This window comes from Callorhinus ursinus, unplaced genomic scaffold (assembly GCF_003265705.2).
Source record: "Callorhinus ursinus isolate GAN/ISIS: 27379988/994484 unplaced genomic scaffold, GSC_fseal_2.0 scaffold10, whole genome shotgun sequence".
NCBI lineage: Eukaryota > Metazoa > Chordata > Mammalia > Carnivora > Otariidae > Callorhinus > Callorhinus ursinus.
In genome coordinates, this window is record NW_027397072.1 from 57,147,106 (window position 1) to 57,169,593 (window position 22,488).

Consider the following 22,488-nt stretch of genomic DNA (forward strand, 5'->3'; position numbering starts at 1 on the left):
TTCCACACAGGCAAGTTCTTAGCAGACTCAGCGATTCAAAAGTTTCCTCTCCCCAAGTGTTCTTTTCAAGGGCCATTTGGATTCCAGGGGCCACTGCTAAACTTAATAACTGACATTCTTTCCATTTCTCGCCTTCCTGTTGTGAGTAGAGATTTTGAGAACTCTCCTGACGAAATTGTCAAGTTCTGATCTAAATTCAGAGCCCTGGACCAGAATGAACACCCGCTAGGCAAAATTTAAGCCTACTGGAAAAAAAAAATTAAAAAAAACCTAAACTTGATAAATCCTCAAAGGGTGACAAGCTCCTCTGGACTTCAGTGCCTGTGCCCAGCGGACCGCTCACTTGTTCACTCCCAGGGCTACCACTTAATTTGCTTCCTGGGAATGGTTTGCTAGAAACAGAAGAGCAAGCTCTTACGGGGCACTTCATATGAAAGCGCTTTTCTAATGGCACTTGGGATGTCAACCACTCCAGGCTGAGGGCACTTTACTCATCTGCCCGAGTTAAATTAAGGCACAGAGAAGACAAGTGCTTTTCCCAAGGCCTTTGAGGGAGGGGATGGGGGGGCGGGGAGAGTCAAGACAGGGTCCTAAGCTGATCAAGGCTTCAAGAGAGGCAGACAGACACGGATGACCATCATGCAGAACCGCGGTAGGGTGCTGAAGCCAAGTTGTAGAGCCAAGATGCTAGAGTTAGACTGCCTCTACAATTTCCTAGCTTGGCGTCTTTGTCCTGCTTATTGTTCTTTCATGGTCTGTCTTCTCATCTATGAAGTGCAAATAACAACTCCTGGCTGAATGACAAGAGGATGGTTGCAAAGTGCTTAAGGCAGGACCCCCGTACCCAGTGGGTACTCCCTGCCCAGTGCTCATCACAGCCTTCCATTGTGGCCTAACTGCTACTGCTTCTAGGGGACTCCTGTAATTAATGGAGGGCCTGAGGACCCCTGTTGGCTCAGCTCACAGAAAGTCAAGGAGATGTAAAAGTTCGATACACACTGGTTCAAGATGCATTCTTGTTCTCTGGAAGGCAGTAAACCAAGGCAGTAAACCAAAATGCTCTCCTTTTCCAAAAGGGGTTTGAAACAGAGGCCCTTTCAAACGGAGGAGACTGGCAACACTTTGGAGAGTAATAAAGGAAGCCGATTTCCTCCAGGCACACAACAGGAAGGAGAGAGAGGGAGAGGAAGAGAGACACACAGAGGGGGAAACCAGGAGTCCAAGAGCCCCTGGTAGCTAAGTTCTAGGCAGAAAGCATTGGGCTTCTTTCTCTCAGAAAATGATTAAGCGGAACCTTTGGGAAAATATACCCAGATTTCTATCATTTAGGCTGCAGCTTACTTCTGTACAAAATAACCTGGTTTCTGATTTAGGTTTTTCCAAGTGCAAAGGAGCTCAATTCCCGAAAGTGGGGCCAGGTATCTATGTTGCAAGAGGCGCCCCCGCACTGAGAGCCACTGGCCCAAGCGCTGCCAGAAACACTAGAGGAGGAGGGTCCAAGGCGGGGCGGGAACACCTCGGAGGCTCAGAATTCTCTTGGTCTAAATGGAAATAGTTTACACCGATATTGTCACAAATCCAAGATATCTGGGGCAAATGGTTTCCTCATTTCTCCTCCATAAACCAGTGTGGAGATTCTTGGCAAGCTGTGCTCCTTGCAGGGTGGGCAGCTGCGAGTCCAGCGAGGGGCTTATCTCCTGCTCCCCACCCCCTTACCCTTGACTTGCCTTTTGCAGATGCAGTCCTTCCCCCATCTGCCTCACAGCTAATTATTTTAGCAGACAAGCGTGGAGCCTGAAGAAAACAGGACCTCTTCTTTAAAGTAGTAACTGTACTACAATTTAGTGGGAAAAGTCCCTCCTTCAGGCCCAGCTTCTGAATGCCATCAGCTAGTGGAGCGAGCGACCATTTGGTTTCGTTTGCTCAAAAGTTTTCCAGTCTCAGTGATTTGACGGCGGGGCTGGGGGCCCCATAAATCCAAACCTCTTTAGACTCTTAAACATGGGAATCTCATTCCATAAATCCTTCCCTTCACATAATTGTTCCAAGGACCCACAAAAGTGCAACAAAACAAATTTTCATTTAGAACGGTCAAGGAAGTCTTTTTTGTTATTTTGAGGGCACCTGAGAGAGGATTTTTTTCTTTTTTTGGCTAACACCACAAATCTTAGCTTCTTTTGAATGGTAGGAGCAGAAAAAAATGGGTTTAAAGAATAAAAGAGTGCTACACATATGAAATGGAAAAGAGAAAGTCTTCAGCCAACTCTTTTCTGAGATTGGTAGAATTAACCCAAACCAAACATGACATTGTCACACCATTTTTAAAAGAACAGTAGCTTAAATTCAGAAGACAGTGTTCCTAACATCACTTCCACCTGTTTGAGAAAAGGCAAATGGTAAACACTGGTACCCCCCAAATTCACATTATGAAGCAGCATTCTGCTTTGGGGGACCTTGTGATTTTCAGTTTTTATGTGGTAAGAAATGTATTTAGAGCAGTCATTAAAGTGACTATTGATCATTATGAACAGTTAAACTCTTCCACTTCGGGACAAATTTCAGTCAACATATGGAACAAACGGGGCTTATAAATATCCGATAGGCATTTTCAGCTAACCGTACTGTCAGAGGTGGTGCTTGAAAAGGCTGGAGGGTATTTGTTGTGTGCTCTGGAATGAAATGGAAAATTTAAGAGAAGCTTTCATGGTTAAAACAGTAGGAATGAGATACAAACAAATAGCAAGAAAATGCACCCAGCATAAACTACACCCTCTCCAGCTAGAGCACCCTAAAGCTTACTTGTATGGGCTGTAGAAGCCGTAGGTTCAGAAGAGAAAAGTAACTTCCTACTCACCCAGAGGCTCCATCCAACTCCTTCTTAGAGAGGGTTGCTGCACTGAAAGCCAACCACCTCCTTACCTGCAGCGGGTTATTTAATTTTCCCGGTGCGTGCCCTCACCCGCAGCTGGCTACTTAACTTTAATATATATGGCACGCCCCCTCCCTCCTCCTCCTCACTCAAATCTCTGGCTAAAATTATCCTTGCCTGAAAAAGCAAATGCAGGGCTAAGCTTCTGTGTTTCTCTAGCAGCTATCAACTACCATAATAAAATGCCACAAACTTCCAAATTTTGGAACTGGGTTTATACTTCCAAAAAGTCAAAAATTAACCATACATACGCGGGCTCCAAGCTGCATCCAAAAGTTCGTTTTTATGTCAGTTGCATGGAACCTGAAACAGAGATTTCCTCTCCAGAAGTAAAAGCTACATCTGGTAGGTGGGTTGCTTGGCCAGACTACAAATCATTTAAATCCGTCAAATGGCTGAATTGTAGCACTAGCTGGACCAGCTTGAGTTCAGGGTTCCGGCATGCAAGTCAGAGTGAGGAGAAAACATTTCTAAAAACAATTCTGAAATAAGCAGTTCGCCCTGGTTATTTCACTACTTCCGACACCCAGCTCCCATGTATACGGCCCCTAAAAAGCAATACACTAATAACTCCACATTGCTTTGGAGTTAGTTTTCTCCAAGCCACTGTATCCGCCAAACTTACAGACCTTCCCCTGCCTTAAATCACAAAGAGCCAGTAATCTTCACTAGGTGTCAGTTTGAGTCCCTGGACTTCCTTTTAATTCACACAAATGTGTAAATGGCTAATGGGGCTTTAACCTTCCCAGAAGAATTTGCATTTAGAGTACAGGCTCTTAGCGCCCGCCGGGACCGAGGACTGAGGATTTGTCTGGGGGAGGGGTGGAAGCCAGCACACCGGCCACACAGTGGGGCTCAGAGGTGGTTTCCAGGGCCTCTCCCCAACTCGCTTCGGAACCCATTCGCTAAAAGCTCCGAGAGGCGTCAGCAGAGCAGGGCAAGGGCAGGCCGGTGTGCGCCCGGGGCGGTGGCTCATTCCTTGGGGCTGCCTGTCCTGTTAAGATCCTACAGCTGCAGAGGGAGAGCTTGGAGGGGGCTCAGCTGGAAAACAGGCCGACCCTCAGCCCCAAATTCAGTGGGTCGAGTGAGGGCAGGAACCTGCATTTTAAACACTCCATGTGATTCTGACTTCAGATGGACAGAGACATGGAGGGGGCAAGTAATTTGACTATTTTTGGAAATGTAGGTAAATTTACCCCACCTACATAATGTCCTATAGGATACTTGAGGTATTAAATTCCACCTAAAGCTCTAAGGAAAAACAAAACAAACAAGCAAAATGGCCTTAACTGATCATCAAGGTCTTTTGAATTGTACCTAGTCATTGTACTTTTAGTTTCCAAACCTACATTCCTTTCAACAGTTCTTAAAATTTAATGCCAGAGCTTTAGATCTAAGAAAGAAAACATGTATGTGAAGACAGACTGAAGATTTCAAATCAAGGGGTCAAATGTATGTTATCAACTTATTTTTGACATTTGAAGTTCACTTAAAGCCCAAATTTCTTACTCTTCAAATCTCAAGTTGGCAACGAGATATAAAAATGTTTAAGAGTAGTTAATAGAAGTATTCTTCACTCAGGAAATCCTTAGATTTGGTTACCCAAGATAAGACCAGCTTTGCAATTTTCTTGTGCGTATTTTACGATACACCTAGAGAAAAAATCCCAATCCCTGTACACAACATCAAGGCTTAACAAAAAGATCAACTTAATATTGCGGCGTGTCTTAACTTCAGTTTCCTGAACTAATTGCTTAAAAAATGTCAACGTTTATCTGATATTAATACCTTTGCATTCAAGTATTTACAATTACTTTTTTAGTGCATAGAACTCTGAATTGGGGGCTCTGAGAATTGAGGCCCTCTTTTCCAAATCCATATTCAAGGCAGAGCAAAACAGCTTGGTAGAGTCTCCTTTTTATTAACCTTTAAGAAAATCATCTTTCAGGCAAAAGCTCAACCTGATGCTAACAGCCAAAGGCAGTGTTCTAGGGAATCTACCTTGGGCTTAAAAACCATATTTTATATTCTTGTGACTATTTTCTGTACTTCTCAAACCCAAACCTTTCAATTGCACACAAGCATAGTTAAAATAGTAAGTCTTCTCGCTCTTTTTTTTTTTTAAGGAATGCAAAATGGTGCAGCTGCTATGCAGTGGTTTTCTTTTTTTTATTATTTTATTATGTTAGTCACCCTACAGTACCTCATTAGTCTTTGATGTAGTGTTCCATGATTCATTGTTTGCGTACAACACCCAGTGCTCATTATAACACGTGCCCTCCTTAATACCCATCACCCAGTTACCCCATACCCCCACCCCCTCCCTTCTGTAACCCTCAGTTTGTTTCTCAGAGTCCACAGTCTCTCATGGTTTGTCTCCCCATCCGATTTCCAACCCCTTCATTTTTCCCTTCCTACTATCTTTTTAAACATACAATGTATTATTTGTTTCAGAGGTACAGGTCTGTGATTCAACAGTCTTACACAGTTCACAGCGCTCACCACAGCACATACCCTCCCCAATGTCTATCACCCAGCCACCCCAACCCTCCCACCCCCTAGCACTCCAGCAACCCTCAGTTTGTTTCCTGAGATTAAGAGTCTCTCATGATTTTTCTCCCTCTCTGGTTTCATCTTGTTTCATTTCTTCCCTCCCTTCCCGTATGATCCTCTGCCTTGCTTCTCAAATTCCTCATATCAGTGAGATCATATGATACTAAGTCTTCTCTTTCAAGGGAAAGTTATTTGCAGAGTCCTTTCCAGTCTTTTTCCTCTTCTAGGTGGGGAGGAACTGAGGATAGAGAGGAGGCAGGACAGGAAATGTTCTGCCAAAGAGAATCATTTCGATTCCCCCTGCCCAGTTAGGTATCTTACATCTGCACACAACACAAAATGAAATACTCAGAACAGGTACAAAGCATTTGTTTTTGTCACTGCCCTAGTGCAGATGATTTAAACAAAAGTAACTATAATGTAATAGCTTCTTTCTCCCCAACTTCAGATGTTCAACAATGCAGAGCAAGATGCTTTAGGAGGCTTTTAAAGTGTTAAGTTTAATGCGAAGAATTGGTGTGAATTTATACAACAGCTGCCTTACTGACAACCCCAACACAAGGTTTTCTATTCTATAGCTAAGGTCCCTTGCAATAGAGTGGTTAAAGTCAGTAATTCGGCCTTTACAAAGTAGTCAAGCTTTTAATAGGTCAAGGAATTTGAGCTGGCGGAAAAAAGGGACCCTACAAATACCCAGGTACTGTGGGTTCTGGTCAATTAGTCCAAGATTAGATTACGTGTTAAATACTGAGCTAAAATCAATCCTTGAGCTTCTGGTTCACTTTCGTTGGGTACCCTGTTGGATGGCTCTAAAATTAGCACAGTTCCACACTCAACTGTACAGTGGCCAAAGTTTATGGGTGAAGAAAACCAATGGAGACCACTAAAACATCGTTCCATCAACAAGGAGCAGTGCCCAGTATCTTCCTCCTCTGGAACTTATGGAGACGGTTGTCACATTATTCTGGCAACTAATAAGAGTGTGTCCTCTGGAGAGGACACCAGACGCAAACCTCAGGACGTCCTAGGGGAATGTGGCCATGAAGGGAGCAATGAGATTCAAGCATACAAGTTCATGAAGAAGGATACACAAGGATCCTATCGTCTACTCTTCAGCCCCTATCCTCAAAGGCAAGTACGAAAGCAAGGAAAGGTCAGTTTAGTACAGAGGCACCTTACATATAGCTGTCTAGCATTCCTAATCCTGCAAAAGCCACCTTAACTCTTCCAGGAAACAAAACCGTCCACTTGAGGGGAAAGAACCCTCAAATACAGCTGTAGCTGTAATCTACTCTGGTTTCTAGAAAGTTTTTGTTTTCCTTACGTATTTGAAATACCAGAAAAAAAGAGGTTTTTTGGTCAAATATTAGAACACTGAACTAAACCTCTCCTAACAACTAGCGTGAAGTTGTCAATCCGTCTTGCATTAGCAAAAATGAAAATATGAGCAAATATAAGAAAATGAAACTAGAGAGAAAAATAGGTAAAATCAAGACAAAATTCAAATTTACTTTCAAAAATCTGATTTTATTTTCTGAATCAAAAAGAAGTGTATTCACGTTAAATGTAGAATGTTTAACTTTCCACTGATCTCTCAAAACACTTTCCAGATATTGTTAACAGTGCTTAGAACTGTGTAAAAAGTCAACAACCAATACCATGTTTTAAAGAAAAAAAGTTTAAATGTAGGACTTATTTCTAAGAAACCCTTCTCAAATGCCAAGGCATTGGCAATTCTAATTTAGAAAGAATTTTAATCACTACTGGAAATTTAAGTGACAACGGTTTTCAAGAGCTAAAAATCAGATCTCTTTTCAAACAGAAAAAATTTTAATTTCTGAGGGACTCCTACCTGGCAACTCCAATTAAACACTGTATTTCCACTACCCCCCAAATTACTAAATGCATTATTTCACCTTGGAATAGGAAAATTAGAAAATGGAATTTTAAAATTATACTATATATTCATATATGTGTGTATATATATATATATATATATATATATATAAATACACCATTTAACTGTCATGTTTGCTAGCAGAATGATGAAATTAAAACCAAATTCTATATTCAAGGGACAAATGATAAATGCTCTTTCGCTGTCCTAAGAGTCCACCCTAGCCCTTGTTTTCTACCCCCATAGATTAAAATCATGACCAAAGGCCAAGGTTAATCCATTCACTGGAAATGAACGGCTGATAAAACTGGTCCTACATTTGTATCCTTTAACTAGTCCAGGACTCAAAGGCTAGGGGGATTTCTAAGAACATGACTTAGGAGTCTTTTAGAATTCCAAAATGACTGCCACCCAGGTCCCTAAAACCTAGTACATGTTATTCATCGGCTACCCATGTGTACTGAAGCACGTCCAGCATGCAGGCAAACTTCTTTTACTTGTTTCAAATTGAGGTAAAACAGACAAAAAATACTGAATATTAACAGAAGCTGCATAATTAAAAATAACTTTTTGCTGCTCATTTCATATAAATTGATTAAGTTTTCTCACAAAAAAAGAGACTCTTTCTAAAGCCAATAATTTCTCCAATTTCAGTCACCTAAAAATTAAGCTTCTTCGTTCAAAGCCATTATTAGTAGAGTATTTTGAAATGAAGGAAAACATTTTTTTCCCCAGTATCTGCATTTTGTACTTAGCGTGATACAAGTTATTACTTTATTTCTCAAATTTAGAAAGAATTCAAGTCTGAGTACTATTTGATATTTTTTCAGACGCAAAGCAATACCGACGGGAATCATAAATACGATTTTCTGACAGATGGGAAAGTCTGCTAACATTTACAAAATATCAACAACTCTTCCTTCAAGCATAAGATGACTGAGACTTATTAGTTATGATTACTTTTTCAGTACAAATACGAATTTAAATCTTGATTTTTTTTTTTTGCCAACATTTTAAGTAGTCAAATTTTACTCCACTTCCAGGTCTCAAATTAAAATAATAAAAAAGAAACTAATGAAAATTACCCAACTGGCAACAAGTCCCGTATTTCAATGTTATTTTTAACCCAACAATTATAACCTACTGCCAGTAATTATTCATATGTATCTACCTATTCTTATGAAAGAAGCACTGATCAGTTATATAAAAGAATAACTGCAAGAATGGTACTTGGCACTGGATTACCTTAATGCTTCTGGTATAAAAAGAAGCACTCTTAAGCACTTTTTTCATCTGTAATTTGAATTTCCAGAAGCATTTTTAAGTTGTTAATTTTCCACTGATAGATTCTAGGGAGTCTACTCCCAGCTAACATGGTTGATTTAAAAACAAAACAAAAACAAACAAATCCCTAAGCCACATGGTAATGGAATATTACACCTGCTTTTTATATCATGGAAACAGTTCCAGGCAGACCGAAAGTAGAAGAAAACCTGCCAAATCAAAGTACTGTAAATAAATTTCATCTTACATACCTCCGAGCAGGAAAGCTCAGAAATCAAAAAGTTAAAATCAAAAGGCCACTCCCCACCCCCACACAAAAACCCACCCAAAACACTAATTCTGAGCCTAACGTTTCCCTAAAATGTTAATTCCAGAAGCTTTAAGGTACTTCAACTGTGCAGTAACTGTTGAAAGCACCACACCACAGAGGAAATGCTGTAAAGGGGTCAGCAGCTGCCCGCCCGTCCCTCACCACCCCCACCCCAATAATATGTAAAAGCTCCTGTAAAGTTTTTTCTTATGCTAATAAAGGCATACCACCTAGTGTGCTAAAGACTAAAACTAGCAGCGTTAGAGCAGTAAAGTGAAAACAGGAAGCCGAGAGGAATGATCTAAATGCCTACTTAGAAGAAACAAAGCAGCAGACAGGACCCTTTGCCCTCTCTCTCATCGCGTTTGTAGGGAAGTGGTTGAATTAAACAGATTTACCCACATTAACAAAAATTTAACAAAGCTTCCCCAAGACACCAGCATAAAACCTGACCTTTCCAGTCAAAGGGCACAGACAGGACTCTTCCATGTCCTGGAGTTGAATGAGTTCAAAGATTGGCAATAAAGGAAAAAAGAAAGCATTACGGGTGTGACGCGAACAAGCTCTGGAGTTAGTTTATCGAACAGTCACACCAAGTTTCTCCAGCACACGAACACCCTTTTCTTGGTATTCTTGTCGGGTCATCCAGAAGTTGTCTTTGTCTTTCATGATATCTGCTAGAACTGCACCACCCAGGAACACCATATGCTTTCTGCGTGGTGGGTCTTCAATGCGGATCTTAAATTTCTAAAGGAGAAAGATGAGATTGTAAAATGTCACCAGTGCATCATCATGCTTTCTACTTTATGGAAATGACTTTTTCATGCATTCTCCTGTTGAATTCTCACAAGTCTTGTGACGTAAGTAGGACGGCATGATTTGTTATCTGAAGTAGAGACATTTTTGGTAATTTGCCCAAAGCTCACAGCGAGGAGATCACACATCCATCCCAGTGTGCTTAGAACAGTCCTGACTTACACCTGTTGCCCCATCACTATAAACACCACCCCCGGGGATGCCTGGGTGGCTCAGATGGTTAAGCGTCTGCCTTTGGCTCGGGTCGTGATCCCGGGGTCCTGGGATCAAGCCCCACATCGGGAGCCTGCTTCTCCCTCTCCCTCTGCCTCTCTCCTGGCTCATGCTCTCTCTCTCTATATATCTCTGTGTCTCAGATGAATAAATAAAATCTTAAAAAAAAAAAAACACCCCATCACTCTCAAAACTGTCTTTTTTTAAAAAGATTTATTTATTCATTTTGAGAGAGTGAGAATGAGAGAGAGAGAGAGAGAGTACATGAGAGGGGGGAGGATTAGAGGGAGAAGCAGGCTCCTCACTGAGCAGGGAGCCCGATGCGGGACTTGATCCCGGGACTCCAGGATCATGACCTGAGCCGAAGGCAGTCGCTTAACCAACTGAGCCACCCAGGCGCCCTCAAAACTGTCTTGATTTGAACAATAAATTCCTTGGCAAGCCTATTGAGAGCCCAAGTACCACAGTCCTGATTGTGGCAGGTTTTCCCACCTACTGGGGATGACCACATGAGCAAATCACTTAGCCAGGTGTCAAGTCAAGGGTTTGGGTAGGAAGACTTCTATGGTTTCTTCAAGGTCTAATGCCTCTATGATTGCAGTCCCATGTAAGGGTAAGATTGAAATTCTTTTCTTATAAGCAAAGCTCACTTTCTATTTGTCTCAAATTCAAATGAAATGTTCTCAAAATAAACAAGGCCAAATATGGTCAAATAAACCATGGGGATGCTGGAAAAAATGAACACAGTTACCAAAATTAAAGACAAGTGGGATAAGTTTTATATTCTGTAGCCACTATCGATTATCTAATAAAAGACACACCTCAATCTGTGTGACCAGTCCACACCTGAAAGAAAAACCTTAAAATGTCATTGTTTAACTTACTGTGACATACCCCACAAAAAGACTCAAAGTAACTATGTCATTTTAGATTGTCTTCACGTCACATAACCGAACTGTAGGATCAGATACAAACACCAGTTGACTTACTTAAAAAAATGGGCCCAGCTTTGTTGCAATCGAACTTTATTTATAAAACAGCCAATACGATACCAGCCTGGCCTGGCTAGCCCCTCAGGACACTGCCGCCCCTGCAGCTGTCTGAGGGCTGCTATTGCGCTCACTCTGGCCGGTTTGGTAACACCGACTCCTCTTCTCCGCTGCGGCTCTCCCTCCCCACTCCTGACAAATCCCAAGTTGAAACTCATTCTGTCAGACCATTCCACTCACCACTCCTCTTGCCAAGTCACCTACAGGAGCCCCAGATGATTTCTTCCCACGCCTGCTCTTGCTGAGCCCATGTGGGCTCTCCCCGTCGCTTCCCGGTGGTACCTTAGTGACGTTGTCCTTCTCTCCCTCTCACACTCATGTGGCACAACACTGACTCGCATGACCAACTCTCTACTTTGCAGCTGCCCTCAAGCAACTGAACACAACCGGTGAGCAACTCCACGTCTTGGCTTAACTGCATCACGTCCTTCACTTGAGCCCCTTAGTGCAGCCCAGCAAGCCCATGACACGCTGTCTTCTCTCTTCCACTCTTCAAGACCACCATTTCATACCTCCTCCATTTCACAAATCTCCACCATCTCCTCCCTCCCTCCGAGCTTGCTACCTCATCCTTCTACAACCTTCTTTCTTCCTCCCTCCCCCACACCAGACTTAGTGATCCCTTAAAGACAAGTCAGATCCTATCACTTCGCTGCTCAAAACCCTCCCAAAGCTTTCTTATTTCACTAGGAGTAAAGCTAAACCCTTCGCCATGGCTGACAAACCTGCATCCGACCACCTTTCTGACCTCACCGCCCAGGCCTCTCCTTTACTCGCTCTGTTCCAGCCACAACCGAGGGTTTTGTTTGGTTTTGTTTTTTTAAGATTTATTTATTTGACAGAGAGACGGGGGAAAGAGCACGCGTGCACAAGCAGAGGCAGAGGGAGCAGCAGCTCCCCGCGGAGCAGGGAGCCTGATGTGGGGCTCAATCCCAGGACCCTGGGATCATGACCTGAGCCGAAGGCAGACGCTTAACTGACTGAGCCACCCAGGCGCCCCAACCCAAGGCTTTTGTACTTGCTGTTCCTGCCTCGAAGATTCTCCCCACAGATGGTTACGTGGCTCACCGGCTCACTCTATTCAGGTCTTTGCTCAGAATTCATCTCCTCAGAGTCCTTCCACGACCACACTACGTGAAGGAGCGTGCCATTTCCCCAGTCACTACCACTTTCTAGCCCCTCACCTTACCTTACTTTTCTTCAGAGTGCTTATTACTACTGACACACTCACAGACTAAAAGTGGGGACTTGGTTTTTATTCACTACTGTTTTGTTTGTTCCAGCACCTAGACAAGTATTTGGCACCCAGAAGCAGGTCAAGAAATATTTGCTGAATAAGGAAATAATCACCTGAGACTAACTTTAAATTCTGTGTATAACTAAAAAAAATCAGACAAATAAGCAAAGTACTTAGACAACATGGCTCCTTTTGAGTCTTTTTTTTTTTTTTAAGATTTTATTTATTTATTTGACAGAGAGAGACACAGCGAGAGCAGGAACACAAGCAGGGGGAGTGGGAGAGGGAGAAGCAGGCTTCCCGCTGAGCAGGGAGCCCGATGCGGGGCTCGATCCCAGGACCCTGGGATCATAACCCAAGCCGAAGGCAGACGCTTAATGACTGAGCCACCCAGGCGCCCCGAGTCTTTTAATTTATTTAATGTATGCGAGTCCATATTTAATTTTCACAATTTAGTCACAGATGAAAGATGTGACATTAGTATCTCTGATAGATAGTCCTCTGTGATAATGTAATCTCATTACCTACAACAGCCAATCAAAGTTGTTGGGACAAAGCTCAGAGATTAACTCAGAATTAAATGACTCCTGGCTGAGTGCATGGTATATATAGTGTACTTCACACACTCTAGTGGTTGGTTGAAAAAGAAATCAATGCCAAATAACCATCAACTATTACATACTAGTTTATAAATTACTTTCTATTCTACACATTGACAACTACCAATTAAAGTTTATTTCAATAGCTAGGATAGCTGATGAGGATGCAATGTATTTGATACATTAGGTTTTACAATCTGATTAGGAAAATAAGACATATGCAAGAAATAGTCAGAAAAATAACCTAGAATCAGAAATATGAGCCAGTCCAAGAGTAGCAATGAAGGCTGGTTACATGTCCAAAAAGTAAGCTAAAAAGAACCCAAAAACCCCAAAGAGACATTTCTCTCTCTATAGTACAGCAGTCCCCCTTTATCTGTGGTTTTGCTTTTTGTGGTTTCAGTTACCCGTGGTCTGGAAGCAGATTATCCTCATTCTGACATCACTACATCATAAGACCTGCTTAACTCACATCACTTCATCTCATCACGTAGGTATTTCATCCTCACATCACCATAAGAGTACAGTACAATAAGACATTTTAAGAGAGACCACATTCATATAACTTTTATTCCAGTATATTGTTCTAACTGTCCAATTTATTGTTGTTAATCTCTTACTGTGCCTAATTTATAAATTAAACTTTATCATAGGTGTTCCTGTATAGGAAAAAACATGGTATACATGGGATTCAGTATTATCTGTGGCGTAGGCATCCACTGGGGGCCTTCGAACGTATCCCCCACAGAAAAGGGTGGTGGGGAGGGAATACTATACGGCAGGTTCTTCTTGTGCCTTAGAAGCATCTCGACTCCAGGCTGTCTTGTTACAGAGGAACCAGAACATTTGGCCCTGGACCTCATTGCCTCCAGCCACTGGATACAGAGGTGACCAGGCAGTACAACCATTTTGAAACAGAGCTTACCTAGAACCATTTACTTCTCCCCTTCAAGGCTGCCTGTGACTTCATTAATAATTTGTTTAGGAAGACTTCTTGCTCCCTCTGGTGGTTGTCAAGATTCACAAGCTACTTTACAGGGTTTTAAAAGCATGTTAACAGTTGCATTATTTAATGGTACTTACAGAAAGTTTTTCCACATCTCCCTTTAAAACGCGTTCTAAGTACAGCTGCTTAAGTTCTCGTTCCAACCGTGATGGCAACCCAGGGTACATAGTAGACCCTCCAGAAAGCACGATGTGCTTATAGAATTCAGATCTAGAAGGACACAAAAGGTATTCATTTGGGTTTCAGATGAGAAAAACAGTCTTACCAAGTTCCTTTTATATCTATCAGCCTCAAGGGATTGCTGGGAGAGTTAAATAAAATTCAACATGGAAACTGTAGGGCTGAATGTTTGTTACTAATGCTGTTATTAGATAACAAACCCTCTCTACATGCAAAAGACTTATAATTTTAATGAGAATACATCGAAAGCACATGACACTTTCTTGCAAATATTAATTGAGACTTTTTAAAAAATTATTTTATTTTTTTATTGAGAGAGCGAGCAAGCGGGGGGCAGGAGCAGAAGGAGGGGGACAAGCAGACACTGCACTGAGCTCAGAGCCTGACGTGGGGGTCCTTCTCATGACCCCGAGGTCACTACCTGAGCCGAAATCATAGGAGTCAGACCCCCAACTGACTGAGCCACCCAGGCGCCCCTGTAATTGAACATTTATAAATGACCAGAGTTTACATTACAAACTTCCACTATTTGGACTGTGTCATCACAGTGCTTCCCCGGAGTTTACTACAATTAACCATTTTCTATTATGATTTCAGTTCTTGCTTTTCAATTTTTCCATCTGCCTTTTGTAGTCTTCCCTTTTGTTCCTTTGCCTTGGGACTAGCTGCTGTTATTTTACGTGACATTGACATGTTTCCTCGTTACAGCAGTCCTCTCCTTCTTCCTCAAATATGCTACCGGTTATGATACCAGATAATCAAATCTAAAATAACCGCATATGTAGTAAAAGTAATATAACTAAGTGAGGGTCTGAGGAACTCTTTTCCTAGTAAAGTTCAGGAGCTGAGTCACACCTGTTTTGGCTTCATTCAAAGTGGCTTCCCATGGCTCAGGCTATTATAATCCCAGCTCACAGAGGAGTGGAGTTTTTATATCTACTCGCAGAAGTATGCACATGAGTGTAGCATATGCAGCTGAGATATGGCTACACGTGGTATGTACCCACTAGCATTTACATGTATCCTTCCAACATGCAGAACACACAATGCCAGCTCTGTCGTAAGGGTACTGAACCGGACTTCAGTGCTTCGGGAACGCCAAAACTTGAATCACCACCAGTAGGCATACACTTTTTTTTTTTTTAAAGATTTTATTTATTTAATTGACAGAGAGAGACAGAGAGAGAGGGAACACAAGCAGGGGGAGTGGGAGAGGGAGAAGCAGGCTTCCCGCCGAGCAGGGAGCCCGATGCGGGGCTCGATCCCAGGACCCTGGGACCATGACCGGAGCCGTAGGCAGTTGCTTAACCAACTGAGCCACCCAGGCGCCCCGGCATACACTTTTAAATGGAATTTTACTTGGTGATTAACAATAAAAAAATTTGAAGGAAAAAAAAAGAAAAAATAAATGCAATTTTACTATTAATGATCATCAAGGGACAAAAGCCTCTCTACCTAATCCCTACTATGAGAATTTACTCCCTACTTTGAGAAGTTTAGATTCTTGATCATCTTACATCAAGTTTATAGCTTGTTATAAGCCAACTGCTATTTTTATTACTTTCCATTATTATCGTGCTCCTCAGCCATCCCACAAAAATTAGTTTGGTGGTTATTTAATTCAGGGTTAAACAGACAAGTAAGCAAACACTTGCTTTTTACAAAATGCTTCTGAGTGAATTCCTCTGTAACCTGAGTGTACAGGAGGGCTTTTCAACTATGACTCAAACTCTAGATGCAATAAAAGGTTATAAACTTATTTAATAACTAAGTAAACACAAAATTTTGTATAGCCAAAGAACGCCATAAGCCAAGAGACAAATGGATAATCAGGAGAAGTATCTGCAATAGATATCACAGAGCTATAATATAAAAAGAACTTTTAAAAAACTTGAGGAGGAAAATTACAAAAATTCTACAGAAGCAGCAAAAGCCACGAACAGATAGTTCACCAGAAAAAGATAAAAACAGCCCTAAACACAGAAAAGCATGTTCAACTTCACTCTTAAGTAAAAAACAAATTAAAACTACATTGAGATAATCATTTCACTCACCAGACTGGCATAAAAGTTAAAAAGTTGCCAAACTGTGACCAAGCTGTGGGGACATAGGTGCCCTCATCTATTACTGGTGGGAAGGAGAAGGGTCCCAACCTCCAGAGGGAAACTGAGCAGTAACAAAACTACATGCATTTCCTTTGACCCAACAATTCCCTCTAGAAATTTTTTCAAAATATACATGCCCAAGAGTACAAAAATATAGAGTGCACAGGTTATTAACTGCAACATTATTTATTTGCAAAAATATTGGAATCTACCTAAATAACCAAGATTCACTGAGTAAACCATGATATGTATACACTGGAAAAAAGGAGGACAATCCCTAGGAAGTGGTACAGGATTGTTCAGGATAATACTAAGTGAAAGAAGTGCAAAAAAGCATTTATACTAAGCTACCTTTTGTGTAAGAGCAAGTAAGAAACACAGAAAGGATAAACGTGAAACCAATGAGATCATTTACCTACAAGGGGGAGGAGGACCAGGGTGGAGAACGAGGGGCTGGGAGAGCAATTCTTCAGAGTATGCTTTTTATGTAGTTTTGAGTAGATGGTAATATTTTACCTACAAAATTGAAGATAAGCCAGGAATATGCTGTGCCACAAAACAGAATGTGCCCAAAGAGATAACAGCATGTCAAAGGACACAGAGGTGTGTTTGAAGGGGCTCTCCCTGGCCAAATCAGGAACAATTTGAGCATCAAAATAAATACAGTAATAAATTATAATCACTGGACAAAATCATGAGTCCACACTGATACCAAACAAAACAAGGAAGAGCACTTCCTTATGCTGGAATGCCAATTAATAACTATAGAAGGAATGACAGAATTAGAAAATCACCTTTTTGCAACCACAATAAAAATGGATTTAGGCAAGAATCATCAACAGATACTAAAAGGGGTGGAGGGCAGAGTTTAATGAGGAACAGGAGATCAACACAGTCTCAAAGTATTTTCCCACAAATCACTTATAAACTAAGAAAGGAAAAATACAAAAACCAAACAGGAAACTTCATTAAGAGCTTAATCCTAACATCACCAACAAGAAACAAACAGATCTCATCTCTGGATGGGACACCCTGAGGAGGACACATCACTAAAGTAGTATTCCAGCCCCAAATGCATAACCTGAATCTAATCATGAGAAGATATTCAAACTCAAGTTGAAAAAAATTCTCTAAGATAACTGGCTTGTTCTCTAAAAAGATGTCGCTGTCATGACAGACTAAAGAATTGTTAACAGATAAAAGCTAAGAGACATGACAACTACATACGCTGTGTGATCTCAGACTTGATAATCTCCTGGGGAAAAGAAAAACTGTATAAAGGACATTATTGGGATAGTAGATGAAACTGAAAAATGGATGGCAGATAACATGAGATCAGTAATCAATCTCCTGAGCTCAATAATCGCACTGTGGCTATATAAGAGAATACCTCTGTTCTCAGGAAATACAAAGCAAATATTAAGGAGTAAAAAGAGGACTTATGCATTCACCATATTCTCAAATGGCTCAAGAAAAAAAAGAGAGGGAGAATGATAGAATAAACTTGCAGAACGTTAAACTCAGTAGAATGCAAAACTGAGTACAGAGTATACATACATGAGTTCTCTGTATTATTCTTGAAATTTTTCTTTAAATTTTGAATTATTAAAAAAAAACTTAAGGTGGTTTCTTTTTTTTTTTTTAGATTTATTTATTTGAAAGAGAATGAGATAGAGAGAGCATGAGAGGCGGGAGGGTCAGAGGGAGAAGCAGACTCCCTGCTGAGCAGGGAGCCCGATGCGGGACTCGATCCCAGGACTCCAGGATCATGACCTGAGCCGAAGGCAGTCGCTTAACCAACTGAGCCACCCAGGCGCCCCTTAAGGTGGTTTCTGAGACACAATGATATATATTTAACATCCAGTGCCACCCTCAAAAACTTCGTTTGCCTTATCTGTTCAAAACCATGAGTGAGGTAATAGACAACTTGGTCATTTCAATTATACATACTCCATCTACTGTTAAATAACTTTGAAACCATCATTTATGATGTACCTGGTATCAATGTCTGCTGCCTGGATTGTGTTAAAAAGCAATTCAGCAACACCTACTCCCTCAACATTGATCAAGTGAGGCTGAAATAAAGCTTCTGGTGCTTCAAATCTCTCTCCTCCAACTTTGATAATGCGGCCATCTGGGAGCTAGAAACCAAGAATAACCAGGTATTAGTCAGCAAAACATTAAAAAAAATTCCCAGTGTTCTCTAGAACACTGGTACTTTAAACACATCTGTTCAATAATCAAAATCATTATCAGCAACACGTTTCTCCTAAAATAAGTTTTTGAAAAGAAAAAAAAGTAACATAAAATACATTTAGATAGTTATTATCATGCTGTTTTGTTTTTAAACGCAGAACATGCCATCATGCCATGCTCCAACACATCAGGAATTTCTTGGAAAAATCACCAATGCATGAGTGCGTTATGTTCCATCACTGTATGCAGCTAAGCATAAAAAGGAAGCATTAATAAACCACTGCATTTGGATTACTGCTGGTGTCAATGCTGCTTCTCTATTTTAACACATTTGTGATTTATTTTATGGATATTTTTACCATGTAGCATAGACACATTCAGTTAAAATTTTTAAGTAATTTCTTTTACCAAATAATTACACTGTGAAACTTTACTATTTTGCCATCAAAACACTTTGTATCATGTGTAAAACTTGTCAAATCATTTAATACAAAAAATGTTTTATGATCAAAAAAGTTTAAGAAACACTGATCTAGACTACTTTTAAGACTACTTTTTATTAAGCAATTCTACTGTATCCTAATTACCAGACCCTATATTAAAACATTTTTTTAAAGATTTTAAGTAATCTAGTCTATACCCAAAGTGGGTCTCGAACTCATAACCCATCACAAGACCAAGAGTCACATGCTCTACGGACTGAGCCAGCCAGGCTCCCCTCTAGACCCTACTGAATTTTAAATAATGGTTAAATATAATTTTAACTTAAGCAAATAAGATTTTTTTTTGAGAGAGAGAAAGCCCATGCACACGCACATGGGGGTGGGGGGGGTGGGCAGAGGGAGAGGGAGAGAATCTTGACCAGGCTCCATGCCCAGCGCGCAGCCCAACACAGGGCTTGATGCGCAGCTCAATCGCAGGGCCATGAGATCATGACCTGAGCTGAAATCAAGAGTCGAATGCTTAACCTACTGAGTCACTTTTCTGCATGCAGAAAACTCTTAAGTTACATCATGTTTATATTTAATTAAATGGAAATGTTAAGTAAAAACTCCCTCTACTTATTTATTTTTTAATTTTAATTTTTTGAAGTAGGCTCTATGCCCAACGTGGGGTTTGAACTCATGACCCCGAGATTAAGAGTTGGATGCTCCACCGACTGAGCCAGCTAGGCGCCCCCCCAAAACACCCCTTTTTTTTTTTTTTACAGATTTTATTTATTTGAGAGAATGAGAGAGAGAGAGAGAGTGCGCGCATGAGTGGGATGGAGGGACAGAGGGAGAGGGAGAAACGGATTCCCCGCTGAGCTGGGAGCCCAACTTGGGGCTTGATCCTAGGACCCTGTGATAATGACCTGAGCTGAAGGCAGATGCTGAACTAACCGAGCCATGCAGGTGCCCCACCCTCTCTTACAACCACCTCACAATTCATTGGACTGACCTAAATTATAAGCATGCTTGTGTTATGCTGGCATTTGACCCATTTCCAAAGGAGATACCAGAATTAGTTTTACATTAACATTTCTAACAGTATATTTATAATAATATGATTACTGTAATTGTATCTAGATTCCAAAAAGTGACTTTCCAGTATGACAAAGTACCACAAAGCAAGTTTTTTTTTAAAACATTTTCTCCATGTTTACAGATAGGAGCAAAAGCAAGCACATTTTTCAAATTGATACAATTTGTAAATTGTATCAAATTAAAAAAAAAAACAAATAACCCCCAAGGATACCCATTCAAACATTTACCCTTAAAAAAATAAAAACCCATCAGGTGAGTTTAGAAACCACATGAAATCACCCAAAATATCTGGAAAAACTTTACACAGTACACGGTTATTGGCAAAACCTCTGTAGCTCATATTTCAGCCTCTCTGACGGTGTGGTTTCTTTCCATACTCTGTCTGCTGGTTAGCATGGGGCCACTCAGCCTAGGACCTACCCACCTCTAGACCCTACCTGTTATGACTGTAGGACTCTCATTTTTTTGCACCAAATCTTATCCTATCCTTTGTCGGCCCTTATCCCTCTTCATTTACTTGTAAGTTTCATCAGTCTACTGTTTTATTTGTTGTGCAGCTGACCCTATAACAACGTGGTTTAAACTGCACAGGTCCATCGACACTTGGATTTTTTTCAATAAATATAGTACAGTACTGTAAATGTATTTTCTCCTCCTTATGATTTTCTTAGTAACATTTTCTTTTCTTCCTACCTTACTTTATTGTAAGAACATGGTATGTAATATATATAATACATATAACATACAAAATATCTGTCAGTCAACTGTTTATGTTATTGGCAAGGCAATGACAGTAGGCTATTAGTAGTTAAGTTTTGAGAGAGTCAAAAGTTATACACTGCATAGGGGGTCAGTGCCCCAAGGATCATCTGTATATATTTTTGTAACCCACCTCAAATTCTTTGAGAAAGGAGGGGAGAAATTAAATAAAACATGTCGTATATTTCTAGTTCTCTCATCTTTTGTCTCATGCCATTTTCTTACAAATAAGTCAGGTAGATGAAAAACTACAAATCTAGAGGAACTATCAAAAAAGCTTCAGAAAAGAATCCCCAGGGCAAATCTGGAGATTAAGTTGCTTGTCAATTATTTGGATCAGTATTGCTTAAAAATAAAACAATATAATTTATAAAAATTAACAATTATTTTTAAAATGACTATTTCATATTTGTGATATGTAAAGCTTACATGAATCAAATGGTTTAAGAACACTTGCCTTTACTGCCTATTACTTGATTTCATTTTTTTTTTTTAAAGATTTTATTTATTTGACAGAGAGAGAGAGAGAGATAGCGAGAGCAGGAACACAAGCAGGGGGAGCGGGAGAGGGAGAAGCAGGCCTCCCGCCGAGCAGGGAGCCCGATGCGGGGCTCGATCCCAGGACCCTGGGACCATGACCTGAGCCGAAGGCAGACGCTTGCTTAAGGACTGAGCCACCCAGGCGCCCCTACTTGATTTCATTTTAATACTAACTAGATCAAAGGGAGATATGGAAGTGCTTTATACCCAGATGAATACAATAGACTTAAGATAACAAAACGTTAAAAATTCAGGTAGAATCAACTCTCCTGGTGTAACCTATAACCGGGTTCTCAGTCTTATTAGTTTCACTTTCAAGTTAACGTTTGTTTTGAACATCTCATTAAGAAAATACAAAGTCAGGAAAAGACTGCCACCTACTGAATTATTAGAGCAATAATACAGGATGAGCACTTCCCAAAGTATGCTTTGCAGAGAACACGAGTCTCATGAAATGCTGGAACCCTGTAGTCTAATAAGGTTGAGAAACAGGCGGTTTACCATATTCCCACAGGCATACACCTATTAGCACATCAAAGGTTCTGAGAAGTTCTTCAGTAAAGTGAAACTGACTCCCAAACTTACTGGACAATGTAAACTCCACTTTAATTTTTGTGAAATTACTTAATAACATCTCAGGGAAATAATATTCTGTAAAACACATGTTGAAAAACGCTATTTCAGATATCAGAATCTCAAAATAACATCTATCTAATTATATCCTAAGGTAGAAAAGTAATTTATGATTCTTGCCTTATTTCACATTATATGGTGTCCTAAAATAACTAAACCAAAGAATCTTGTTGAAGAAAGACATTTAAGGTCACACATATACATACTCTAACAACTCAAAACAAAAATACTGATTCTAAGAAAACCTACTTAAGCGCACACCAATAATCATGGTGCACAATTTTAAAACCTCGTATATATTAAGTACTGGAAATACTTACTGTGTAAGATTCAACCAATACTGTGGTTTCTAAGGCCAGCTTCTGCTCTTGCTCAATATTATACCCCACATAACACAATTTTTCTTTAATCATGCGAACTGTTTCAAAGTCAGCAGAATGGTTGAAGGCATATCCTCGCAATAGCAGCAGCTGGTACAAAAAAACAGCAGTAAAGTCACAATTAATCTGAATGAGTTCAACTCTGGGCAAGCTATCAGTGCTCACTAAATAGCTAATGTCAGTAACAAATGCAATGGACAGTGGACCCTTAGGTCTTACTGAATATTTCAGAAATGGGAATAGTATTTTCCATAAGAGGATTTATAGTTCAGTTTC

At 40.5% G+C, this 22,488-nt stretch overlaps 1 protein-coding gene across 1 annotated transcript in view; it reads right to left on the reverse strand.

Moving 5' to 3' along the window:
* Positions 1–6,988: 6,988 nt before the first annotated feature.
* The window catches only part of ACTR2 (actin related protein 2), a 37,554-nt gene continuing 22,054 nt past the window's right edge, over positions 6,989–22,488 (reverse strand). The window contains exons 6-9 of the mRNA XM_025868573.2: positions 22,153–22,302; positions 18,174–18,319; positions 13,971–14,103; positions 6,989–9,720 (exon numbers count right to left, since the gene is read on the reverse strand). Of these exons, the coding sequence (XP_025724358.1) occupies positions 9,550–9,720; positions 13,971–14,103; positions 18,174–18,319; positions 22,153–22,302 (600 nt within the window). The 3' untranslated portion in view covers positions 6,989–9,549. The remainder of the gene's footprint in view (positions 9,721–13,970; positions 14,104–18,173; positions 18,320–22,152; positions 22,303–22,488) is intronic.